Source organism: Lactuca serriola, chromosome 1 (genome assembly GCF_051521515.1).
Source record: "Lactuca serriola cultivar US96UC23 chromosome 1, Lser_US96UC23_V15, whole genome shotgun sequence".
NCBI lineage: Eukaryota > Viridiplantae > Streptophyta > Magnoliopsida > Asterales > Asteraceae > Lactuca > Lactuca serriola.
The window spans coordinates 43,451,162-43,464,035 of record NC_136408.1 but is presented as its reverse complement, the minus strand read 5'-3'; the positions used below and the strand labels follow the sequence as shown (position 1 = coordinate 43,464,035).

General features: G+C 35.5%; 1 protein-coding gene across 3 annotated transcripts; it reads right to left on the bottom strand.

The window, feature by feature from the left end:
- Window positions 1-660: 660 nt before the first annotated feature.
- Window positions 661-4,654, bottom strand: LOC145086086 (nuclear poly(A) polymerase 4-like). Of its 3 annotated transcripts, none has more exons than XM_079023816.1 (13): window positions 4,091-4,653; window positions 3,928-4,005; window positions 3,668-3,775; window positions 3,404-3,466; window positions 3,144-3,305; window positions 2,904-3,017; window positions 2,765-2,827; window positions 2,341-2,670; window positions 2,087-2,251; window positions 1,563-2,018; window positions 1,240-1,316; window positions 1,097-1,164; window positions 661-1,017 (listed from the first exon to the last, which is right to left on the bottom strand). In XM_079023816.1, the coding sequence occupies exons 1-12, from the start codon at window positions 4,199-4,201 to the stop codon at window positions 1,140-1,142; spliced, it is 1,752 nt and encodes a 583-aa protein (XP_078879942.1). In that variant the 5' UTR covers window positions 4,202-4,653; the 3' UTR covers window positions 661-1,017; window positions 1,097-1,139. The 3 variants fall into 3 exon arrangements, 2 of the variants coding, with proteins under 2 accessions (XP_078879942.1, XP_078879950.1); XM_079023824.1 differs by having other exon boundaries at window positions 1,578-2,018; window positions 4,091-4,652; XR_013700291.1 differs by having other exon boundaries at window positions 661-1,164; window positions 1,240-2,018; window positions 4,091-4,654.
- Window positions 4,655-12,874: the final 8,220 nt, after the last annotated feature.

Sequence of the window (12,874 nt, the reverse complement as noted above, 5' to 3'; positions counted from 1 at the left end):
ATACGTTGCTTTATTAGGTTTGTATAACATAATAATGTTGTTGGAATGTAAGATTAACATTGTTGAGTTGTTTACATTAAGATGTATGTAAATATATTGTGGTGGAATGTGGGGAAGCAATAGATGTTACCTATTAAAATTTATAGGGAAGATTGTTGAGTTGTTCACATCAAGACCAGATGACATATGAAGATCATTGTATTGATAAGTAGTGTAGCACCCCACTCATGTCATATTTATTTGATGTATTTATAAAATTTTGGTCTATAACGATTTAACTCATGTATGTCCTCCTGTGTGTTAGAACTACACCTTAAATAGATGCGACTTTTGATAAGAAAAGTTGGGTTATTGTAGCGAGTGTGAACTTTTTGTTTGTGGGCAAAGAGTATCTCGACATAATCACATTGCATACAAATTGACAAAAAAGATAGATTGAACCAAAACCTAACTTATCAACGTCATATTGCTAATTTATCTTTATTTAGGTATATGATTTGACCAATTTGAATAGTAAAAATGTTTGGTTGAACCAACATGTTTGTCTTGACAATTCCACAAAGCAAAAATCAACCAAACATTAACCATGAAAATAAAAAATAAAAACTAAACCTTAGTTTAAAGTTTAAACTTTCACATAGTGATTGACCAAAATGATGATGCAAAAAAAGGCTTGTGCCATTTCAACGCAATTGAAGATTTACAATCTTTGAAACCAACGTTACAACACCAAAATACCCAAAAGAAAAACAAACACAACACCCTCATCAACATCAACATATCCCCCACCTGACCTTGACCTTGTCCTTTAAAGCTTAAACACACTCTAAAAACAAATCTCCACTAGTCACTTCAAGACAACTAAACTAGATGACAAGATGACACCACTAATCAACATATCTCAAACAAGACTCTTAACCACCCCACCCCCAACTCCACCTAATAACCCAGCCCACTAAAACCCTAAAACTTCTTCCAACTCCAGAAAGCTTGCTTGCTTCATTTGATTTTGATTTGCTTGCAACACACAAAACCATCATGTCTCTTTGTGAAATAACACAAGTGAAAGCCTGTTAACACCAACCATATTACTTACCATAGCATAACTGCTGCTTTCTCATCCACTTTAATCTTCTCTCTCAAGCTGTTGATGTCACATCATACCTGTAAAACAGAAACCACCATACCATGTTCACAAGGGTAGAAACGGAAATATTTGAAAAAAAAGTTGAAGCTCGCCTCATAATCGAGTTCTGGTCCATGTCCATGTCGCCACTGCCTCTTGAGTTTAGTTCCATCCCATGTTCATCATTTGGCTTCACAAAAGAAAAAACAACCAAAACAAAAATATTAGATCTCTTAAATAAAAACAAGTCAAAAAATAACATTAGATTCTATAGTCCTGATTAAAAGAAACCAAAGAAGAAAAGGCTTCCTGAATAACGGAAACCAAACAGAAAAAGCCCTTGTCCTCTTCTTGGCCTCACAACAAACTGCAAATAATTTTTGTTTTCAAAATATCCAATACACAAAAACAAAAAATTCAAAACCAAAACCAAAACCTCAACTTCAAACACCTGGATTTTATCATTATCTACAGAATCAGAACAATGGCTGAGTGGACTCATTGACTGTCTTTTTAGCGAAGGACTATCTTGCTTCACAGGGGTACATTCGTCTTTTCTCTTTCTACCAACTTCACCATTCTCAATATTTGAAACCCTGGTGGTTCTGGTGCGTTTATAACCATGTGGAAACACGTATAAAGGGATCTGCTTTCTCCTGACATGAGACACGTATATCTCCATTCCAGGTCTCCAACACATGTACATGTTCACTGAATGTCTAAACTCCTCAACTGTGCCACGAATGTCAAACTGTTGACCTTCTTGAATTGCTTCACCTTGTTTCCTTTGTAATCCCATAAAGAAAGCTCCATGTGATAACTGGTTTGAAGGATCAATGTATTCATGAGGGTATGGATGACATTGCAGCTTTCCATGAGTGTCTCTCTCAATCTGTTGACACAAAAATAGGTCAATTTGGGTTATACATTATTTGGAGGGTAAAACCGTAAAAGCATTACCATCAAGGTCAACTGCCTGAGACGAGACTCAACCCAACCTTTCCAAGCACGTAAATCATCTGGATTATTAGCAATAATATCAACCTGTAGATAATTCTTGTAGCTCTCGAAGAACATATATGGTTCAAACAACGTAGGCCACTGTGCTTTATTAACTTCTATCTCCTACAAAAAAAATGGTAACAAATATTTTATCCAACTCAAAACCATTTTTTTAAAACACATAAATAACAAAAGTACGTTCAAATTCTTACCTCACATATCTGGTTCCCAAATTGAAACTGCTCAGTCATAACACGTAGTGTGCTAATGGAGACATTGTAACTAGAATTCATACATGGGTAGGCAGGGGTTATAATTGGCATGTGGTGAGTTTTGTCCTTGGGGTTTTTTCGTGGGTCCCACACAGTAAATCCAAGCTCAGCCTCTTGTATTGAACATAGCATAACTGGATTTGGCCATCTCCATTGTGTATAAACCCTGAAAAATCTAGACACCAGCATACTAGGTATAGCATTTGGATAAAATTGACAAACCCGTGCAACAAGAAGAGCCCAATTTACACCACCAAGAAATCCCGTCACCTAAATAATATATATATAAAAAAATGTTACCCATGAAAAGTTGAATTATATGTTATTATTATGTGATCAAAGAAAAGAAAAAAAAACGACTTACATTTGAATAAACACCACGCCTTTTGGCCCAAAACTTTAAGCATCGAAGTGTTGTACGAAAATGCTAACAAGAGAAAAGAAAAGATCAAATTTGGGAAATTATGTGGAAAAAGTTAGAATTTTGAAGGAAAGACAATCACCTCAACATTTGGAACATGTTTAAGAATTTGATCAGCAACCCTGCAGCCATTAAGGCTACGAACTGTAGGTTCATCGACATTATATAACACGGAAACATCGGATATGTCCAAGTCCTGTTGAAAATTAGATTCTATGTAAAAAATCAAGAATTTATGGTGTCAAAATCAGAAATTTAGGGAGGAAAGTTTCAATTGTGGTATCAGGAATCTCATGTGGATCACATAATTGAAGAGACTTACATCTGGGACGACTAAACGAGAAATGCTAGCATAAAGAAGATCAATAGATATCCCTTCAAACTTAAATTTCATAACTGGTACATGGGCATCTGGAACTGGTTGAAGTTCAGTGACTTCTTCCATATTTGTTAAAATATCATGCAAAACAAAGAAGAAATCTTCCTAAAATATAAAGAAAAAAAAAGATGAAGTGATGTCAGAAATCTATGTATATGAACGACCCTTATATCTTCAACTGGATTTTACATAAATCGACTCACATTTCGGTTCACATAAGATGGCCCCACACACAAGGTGTCAATGTCTGCCCCAGGACCATGAACCTACCACCAAAGTTTGGAAACAAGACTATAAATTACTAATTTTATCTTTTACAAAACCAAGATTTAATATTTTTAAGCCTATGAAAAAAATGAACACCACCAAGACTCAATTCCATTGTGTCAAAGTTTGCATCTTGAATTTTTTGCATGATAACATGAAACACAATAAGCAAAAGACAAAGTTTGTAAATACTATCTCACCCCAAGCCGATAAGAACCAAAAGTAAATATGACAGCATTTGCATCTTCCACCATTTGTTCTGTGTACCCTCGAAGGCGCGTGAGTTGCTTCACCCAATCAATTACAATCTATACCAAATAAAGTCACAGAACATAGTCAAATCGCATTATGTAACCTTTACTAAACCATTTGATACCATATGTGAAAACCAGCTGATCACATATTCTACTTCCACTTGAAGAAACGTCAGGAAAATTTGAGCAAGAGTAGTCGCAAGAACCTGCTTGATTCGACCAAGAACCATCTCCCTCTTAGCTGCTTCTTCTTGACTTTCGTAAAGTCCAGCATCTACCAAAAACTTAGAGAGCCCAACAAAATCGAAACTAGTTAAGTTATAAAAGTCCGCAAAGAAAAAATTACCCAAAGTCAAAACCAAACCCTACCTTGTTCAGCTTTTTAGTTCTGAGTATATCGGCCTCTGATGGCCCCGCTAGAGACAAAGGTTTGGTAACACCGTGCTGCCTCGGTGAAGGTAAAGCGTCCGCACCCACCATTACAGAGTCAATTTATGACCAAAAAGATCGAAGAACTAAGAATCGACAGAAACCCTAATAGAGACAAAATCGATCAAGATTTTTGTAGGTTTTCAAGCTCAACGCTTAAATTGCATCCAAAATTGGAAACTTGGAACTGATGTATTAGAAGATCCCGCATAAAATACTGAAATTAAAGAAACGGATGGAGAATTGGGGTTTGATCGAGAGCGTATGGGATTAGGGTTAAAGGGGAAAAGGGACGGTGGATCTGAAGAGAAGAATGAAGGAACTAATAAGAGATTCAAACCCTTCAATAATAAATACGCGAAGAGATGATTTTAGGGTGGATTTAACCTGGTGATTTTGGGGATATGGAGAAGAGGGAGATGCGAGGGGAATGGCGATGGCGGGCGTTCGCTCTGTCTCGCACTTCAACTTGTTGTCGTATATTTTATCTTTTTAGTTTAAGATTTAAGATACAATGAAACCAAATTTTATCAAAGTGATTATTGTTGCAAGGACATGTGAATTCAATGGATATGACCAAAATCGGATATAAGATTCGATGAACACAGTTTGATTTTGATTTAAAAATCGGTTGTTATAAAAGAATATATATCTAAAATAACATTTTTTAATTTTAAAAGGAAATAAATTTTGATGTTTTAAACTGAATTTAGCCAAACTAAACCCACAAATAACATCACTAATTTAGTTGGACTCTATTGTAAATGTAATTTCAAATATTACTTTTACTATGGTAAATGAGTTAAAAAGATATATTCATGCATTTTTATTGTGATAGTTATCTATTTTTTTATTATGATCTTGTTTTTTTAAAAGGTTCTAAATCTTACTACTAAATATATGTATACATATATGTCTAGGGATTTTTCTAATATGTGTCTTACGGGCACATATAAAAACTATTAATTATGAAAAATATTACCATAATAAAATGTGAAATGTATTAATTATTAAGTATATTTTCTATAATTAATAAATATTACATTTAATTATAGTATTATTCCTCATAATTAATAGTTCAATTAATGTTTCTTATGTGTGCCGGGTACATATTAGAAAATCTCAAGGTTCTAAAAAGCTCGTCATGGCTTGCACCTGCCGCCAAGCTTTGTCAAAACGCTGCATTAACTTATATATGTGTATAAAAATGAATAATAGTTGAAAATACATATGAAAATATTAATTATATATAAAATTGCCGCCTTAAGTCACACCTTACAAACGTCATGACTCGCCAAGGCTCGGAAAAGCTTGAGGTTTGACATTGCCGCCAAGTCACGTCTTACGTTATTTAGAACCTTGGAAAATCTCATATGTCTATTACGGGACTTGAACCCATTGGCAGAGCTATGTTGGAGTCTGGGATAGCACAGGCTACCCCTCAAAAAATCCCAATTAGTATAACTTTTTTTGTTTCAGTTTAAGTTGTTGTAAAATCCAAAAGGTTGGAAGCCTAATTGTGAATAATTTGGGTTGATTCAAAACATGTCGTTGAAATTGAAGGAATGGGAGGACTGATGGAAATCATGACACAAATCAAGGAACAAAAATATAAAATCGTTGTTGCTTACCTTAGAAGATCACTGTAAGCATGTGATGGAAGAATAAAGGACACACGGCAAAAATCATTGGATGTTTAGAGATCCCAACCTCCAAAATCCAAATCTTGAAACAAGTAAGTTTCTAATTTTTTCTTTGAAGTTAGAAAGCAATTTTGTACTTGACTGTTTTATTAGGTTTCCACTAAAATTAACATGTACTTAGGTTTCAATTGCATTGATTTTAAGAAATTTAGAATCCCAAACTTCATGTTTAACACTTGAAATTGGGTTCCAATTGCCTATATCTTGAAATTAGATTTCCATTGACATTAACATGTACTTTGACAGTAACACAAATCGTTTATGTTAAAGTCTTGAAATTCCAAACTCGTTTAACCCGAATCTGTTTAAACGAAACCCAAAAAAAATTCATATTGTATATTACACAGTAAAAAGGTTGTGCTACCCCTGAAACTTTGTTATGGATCCGTCACTGCTTGAACCATCAACCCTTAAAAGAAACATACATTTATAAACAATCAATTGGTCAAATGGTTACTTTGACCCTGTTGATCAATGGACTTTTACATAAAATACTAAATATTTCATTCATGGTTACATGATATGATTGGACTATGTTATATGACTTGATGGTATTATAAGATTATAAGGGGGTGTTTGGATTGATGTAATGCTGAGGAATGGAATTGAATTCTATTGTAATTTAATTATGAAGGAATTGAATTATGTTGGAATTGAATTCTGTTGCGCGTTTGGCTGCCAAATTTTGAGTTGTAATTGAAATCCATTCTTATGTGTTTTTTCTGTTTGGATTGTTGGTCTGTTGAAGGAATTAGAATAGAATTCTATCAAATGACAATAATACCATTTATTTGTTTTTCTCTAAATTATTTTATAATTTACATAAAAACATACTTCTAAATAAACCAACAATCAAATTTAATATCGATTATAAACATACATAACCCAACAATCAAATATAACTTCCATTCTAGAGCGCTTTTCATACATCTTCCAAAATGATAAACCAAAATAAGTACAAGTTAGATCAGTTTGGAACATAGATGGTATCTACGATATCACAAATTACAAAAAATGAGCAAAGTATCTCAAAATGATACACCAAAATACTATGTGGTACATATCATTCTTCCAACATAAGCTTCACAAAAGTTTCACGTTCTTCACTTTCCAAGTGCCAAAAGGTCAACACTGCTTCCGACTCACGCATTATCTTTCAACTTGCTTTCAGCTTATCCTTTTGATCCGTTGATGGAATCGTCAAAATTTCAGAAGTCACCACATAAGTTTTCTTTTGTAACTCCACTTCAGAATTTAAGATTGAGACATGGTGGTCGATGCTTCGTGAAGATCTTTGCCAAGTAACGCAACAACTTTAGATGTTCCTTCAATGAAAATATCAAATTTATGTTTCCTTTTCTTAGTACTAGCACTTGAAGTTTCCTCCCATTTGTTGTGGGTGAAATTTCCTCATTTTGCTCATTGAAATCATCTTCCATTTGTAATAATTCTTTTTCCACGTTTTCATTATGTCACATATCCTCACAATCTTCAGCTATGTTCCATTGAGCCCTATCTTTTCCAAAAATGATGCACGAGTCATCATAATGAGGAAGTGATTTATTTCTCCATTTTTCAGCTCCTTTATGAACCTATCACATGTAACAACATATTATTATTTTGAACAATAATATATATATATATATATATATATATATATATATATATATATATATTAAACATACCTTTACATAAGAATCACAAACATCAGGTGATTCAACTGTTCCACATCGATTAACATTATCATAACCAAACTCACTTGTGTTATTACTGGTGATCATGTCGTAAACAACTTGTCACTCTTTCTTCATAATTCTAATTTGTGACTCAATATGAGGTTTCACCAAAATACCCACATTTACCATATTTAACATCGCATCCACAAGCTTACATCTTTATGTGTTATCCATGCCCTATAATTTCGACTTTTTTCCACCATACCTACAAATAAAATAAAAATAAACAACAATTAGAATATACCATATTTCATGGATCATAGTGAATTGCACATCGCATAGATGCCCTATACTTGTCTGATTCCATACTAAAACCAAAAAAAAACAAAAAAAACACCAACTTGCTAAAACAAGTATCATGATACTTTTGTCCCATACACAAAAAAAAACATCATCACTGTAAACTGCAAATACAATACAAATAACAGAGTGATAAGGTGCAAATAAACTACAATACAATAGTAATAAGGTACAAATAAACTATAAATACAAATAACAAAGTAATAAGGTGCAAATAAACTATAAATAACATCAGTTTGTTACGTTCCAAGAATCAAACATTATTTGTGCTAAATTATCTATAAACGTAATCCAATCGTCTAAAGTACCGATTGTTGTGATATTTTCATCACTTCCATCCTCATTATCACCGGTTTCCTCATCTAGTGAAACATTGTCTTCAAAAGCATCAATTGACGTTTCTTGCCTTGTATAATTATGAATAATACGACATGTGTTAACGTATACCCCTAGGAATACGTCAAATATAACATAACGGTTATCTAAAGTGCGACCTAGCTATCGATCGCATCCCAGCATGAGTAATTAGGCTCGGGCCCTCGCCTTCACGGCCTCGCACTCAGACCCCGACACTCCAGCGCCAAGGTCCAATTTAGGACAAGAAACTCCGGTCTAAAATAAGCCAAAATAGTATTGGCCACTCCCCGGAGTGACAAGTGTAGCACCTAAGGCGTTGTCCTCTGTTAGTTCTACATCAATAGAAGATAACTGCTAGTGGTGTACGATCTGCCAATAGGAATCCTCCACGTCCTGTCGGCCCAGACGGGATAAAGGATCATGTCGGGATCACGTGTAGAAGACAACAGCTATAAAAGGATCCTTTTTTCTCCAAGAAAAGAGATCGCCTCATTCTCTATCCCATACATAAACCTAATTCTCTCATACAACCACTAACTAGACCGTTGAAGCTTCGTTCCAAGACTACCTCTCGGACGACGACTGACGTCGATTCTTTATTTGTTGTGATTATTGGGCTTAACGTAGGCAAAGCTATTCCGGGACGATGTTAAGCTCGAAGATCATATTACAACATCTGGCGTCATCCGAATGTGTAATCAAAGTTACACAACCTTGATACAACTCTAGACGTTGACAATGACGGGAAAGGAACCTATGACGCCCGGTGGAGGAAAAACAAGTCCACTTATATCAATGTCGTAGTTCGAAGACACACAACCATCTACGTCATATGGACAAGCCTCCACCCACACACCAACATCAAAGACATCATGTCCGATAATGGGAATCGCAACGACAACAATCGTCGCCTTATAACGACAATCACCAGTCACAACAGAGCACCCAGTTACAACCATGACTGCATCACCTCAGTCGACAACGACACAACAGACTCAACCACCGACCCAACAGTCACAATTGTCGACTCAATAGTCACAACCGGTGGTTTCTCAACCAAAATCGCTACCACAACAGGCGGGGACGAGCAGTTGGTCCCCAGGAACCATATTGTCCTCCACACAATACCCAATGGCAAGCTTTCATGTAACATCATGTTTTAAGAAGTTTTTGGACAATAAACGGATCAATTAAATGCCTTGGGCTTCAAGGGAATGGGGTTTACACCTTATTGGATGATGATAATGTTGGATAAGTGATTAAAGCCTTGGTTTGTGTCTTGGAGTCGAAAGGGTAAAATGGGAGAAGTGTTGTTTCATACTTCATTTATGAATTAAGTATCTTAGTTCGATGTGTTTTTAAGTCAAAAGTAATTAGATAGGGTTTTGAAGCTCGTCAATACCTTTCTGTGCATATAAAGAACGCCGAAAACGGAGTTGAAATGAAGAAGTTATGATTGTTTAAAGTTGGAGTGAAATTAGGTGAAAATATCTTCTCACAAGGTGAGAAGTAATTATCACAATGTGAGAACTGTGCAGTCCAAAGCCTACGAAATTTTTAGGTTTTCAAGGTATTTAAAGGTAAGGATTCATGTTTTATGGTATTTTCTTAGCATCCATCATATCTAGAACCTCTTGAGAGAAACCTTAGCCTCCATTTTCAAAATTTGATCCTCTCATATCCTCTCTTATCTATTTTTGGAATTTTTGGTGGTTTTGGAGCAATGTTTTCATGCAGGATTGATCCTTGAAGTTTGGCAATTGAAGAAATCAACTTTCATCTATCGTTTAGACCTTTGTAAGTTATAATGTTCCAAGCTTTATTGTATTTCATCTTTGGATCATATTTGGTGTTTTAGCCCATTTTAATGACTTTTGAGTGAGAGTTGGGAATAAAATTTTCAACTTTATTGCTCTCCAATGTCCCAAGAACATTGTATGTTTTAGATCTGGACTCCAACACCTTTTGATCAGTTTAGAATGTTTTCTTGGACCTCATGGACTAGGAAAGTTTTGATCATTTTCCTTCCCTTTCAACCATGCAAATTATTTTGGTCATTTAGGCTATTCAAGTGTACGAGAGTTTAGATCTTGAAAATTTGAGACATTATTATGGAAAAAGTTGGAAACTTTATCCATCTAAACATCATGTTGATTCAGATCTGAATGTTGGAGAAATGGACTTAATGGATTTAGCTAAGAAATATGTATTCTTGGTCCCTTTAAGACTTAAAGACTAGATCTTGGTTATTTGGGTCATCCTAATGGATAAAGTTGAAAACTTTATCCATTATGAAGCTATTTAGGATCTGGATATGAGGTTATGGGCCTTGTTCTGAAGAGATTAAGCACTTAATGAAGATTTTGGCCTTCTGACCAGAAGTCACGATGTGACATAAGATGTGTCATGACGTGATGGTGTCCAGATTCGCGATTGTTTTGTCCTTGCCTTCTCACGACGTGACCAAGGAATAGTCACGACGTGACGTTGACTTTCACTAAGTTGATCATTGACTTTTTGACCAGTTTGGCTTTTGGTCAAACTTGGGTAGAATTAAGTATTTGGCTAAGGATTTGTTTTTGTTTGGCTTTAGGAAGCTTGGGTTGGATGTTCTATTGTTGAGATAGTTGTTGCACTTCTATTGAATAGTTTAGGTGACGTTCCTCATGGTATTTGCGGGTCGAAGGCACCAATGTCGGCCCATTGTTATGTTATAGGATGCTAGTTGTATGTGTGACTCTTGCATGTGTTTGTATGTATTTCGGGCGGGGACCGATGTTGGGTGGGGCCTGATGAATGTTGGGTGGGGCATATGTGTGTATATGTATGTGGTGTCGTGGGGAACTCGCTAAGCTTTGTGCTTATGGTTTGAGGGATTCAGGCGCACTCTCTAGTGTATCTAAACTCAAACGGAGGATTTCTAAAATCTTTTAAAAAAGAAAACATGATTTTCCAAAAAAAGGTTTTTGAGAAAAAGGGATGCGATGTATGCAATTAGCCGAGCTCATGTAAGTATTTCCCAAAATACCCATATATATGTTATGCTTATTGTTTTGGTATGAGTATATGAGAATTGCATGCTAGATTAGGGTTAAGGATCTACTCAAGATTGCATGATAGAATGTTAGGAGATATGTCTTTTATATGTTTGTTGGTTGAGCTTTTATAACTACATGCTAGTATGGATTTCAGATTGTTAGATAGAATGACATGATTAGGGAGGCACTGGTTAGATTACCCGATGCTCGAATGCTGCTTGCTTTATGGTTTTAGGGACCTTCAATAAAACCGGCTAACTATTAAGCGAATATGTTTGGTTACATGTTACAAGGATTATATAAGTTTATTAGATTAGGTTTAACTCTATTAGGCAGCTCTTGTTTGAGTCCAACCGTTGTAGTGTGAGAACTTATAGTCAAAGAATTTTCCAGTGTTTGTAGCATGTAATTATATGTATCAGGTAGTTAGAAGGTATTAAAGGGATTCTCTTCTGCAGCTGATGGTGGAGAGTGGTGTGAAGGGAACCCTATGACTGATGGGTATTATACAAACAATCCTATGTGTGCATGCAACCCTAGAGTTGGATCTTTGTTATCACTATTAGTTATACAACATTATGAACACATAAGGAAACCTAGCATGCTCCTAGTAATATCGAAAATCATGAAGGGTAAGGGATTACGTACCTCTTGTTGTTATATTGTAATAACAACTTCAATCTTGAATCTTCTTGTCTTTGAAAGCAAGTACCACAAGCGTAGTACCTCTAATGGCTCACAAACACCAAGAGCAAATGGAGAGGCAATAGAGAGAGATGAGAGGTATGAAATTTGGCTCTAGGAACCCTATGAATCAAGTCATCCACAAATTTCATATGCCAAGGGGTGTTTATATAGTTGTAGGGATTAGGGTTTCAGTCCTTATGCTTATCTGGTTGCTTGCCCACCAAGCAGCCCAAAGGATAACCCTAGAAACCTTATCATGGACGAATTCTAAGGCCTTATCCCCTTGAATTTGTCCACCCTATCACATAGGGCATCCATTTCCCTACTTTGCAACTATCACATAATTACAGTTCAACCCCCTAGTTTAGTTAACTTCTTTTAATCACAAAATTAATTCTTAACCAATGTTAACCAAGTAAATATGATTTATCCTTTAATATATTATTCATATAATATATTAATAAACCATAATAACCTCTTTCTCTATTATTTCTCCAGTCAAGTTGCTTTGGTGAAGGTAACCCAAAAGGACCATGCACAACCGGGTCAAGTACCTACCAAATATGGTTACGGGCTTAGACACTGATCCAACAGTCTCCCACTTGGATAAGGCTAGCAACCATAAATGCAAGTACAATCCGATTTGCAATCGTAGCTCTCAAAGACGTTGTCGAACTCTGATCTTATCAGTAACATGTCCTTTAGGCAAGAGATCATATATTCCTCCATTCCAGATATCGTATAGGCGTGAGACATGGATTGAAATCATTCTCTCAGTCTATGTGTTGTTTCCCGATTACCGATTTACGACGACTGACTAATTGAACAAATCAAATTAGCCCTAGCCTGGCCGAGCATTTACGTTTGTCATCACTAAATCATAGAGGGGCCCACATATATCAC

Bases quoted from the DNA above. Each gene is read 5' to 3' on its own strand.
- LOC145086086 (XM_079023816.1), bottom strand. From the start codon at position 4,201: ATGGTGGGTGCGGACGCTTTACCTTCACCGAGGCAGCACGGTGTTACC. The intron at 2,671-2,764 runs GTAAGTCGTTTT...TATATTATTTAG, and splicing joins GGCGTGGTGTTTATTCAAAT to GTGACGGGATTTCTTGGTGG. The intron at 1,165-1,239 runs GCGAGCTTCAAC...TCTGTTTTACAG, and splicing joins GACCAGAACTCGATTATGAG to GTATGATGTGACATCAACAG.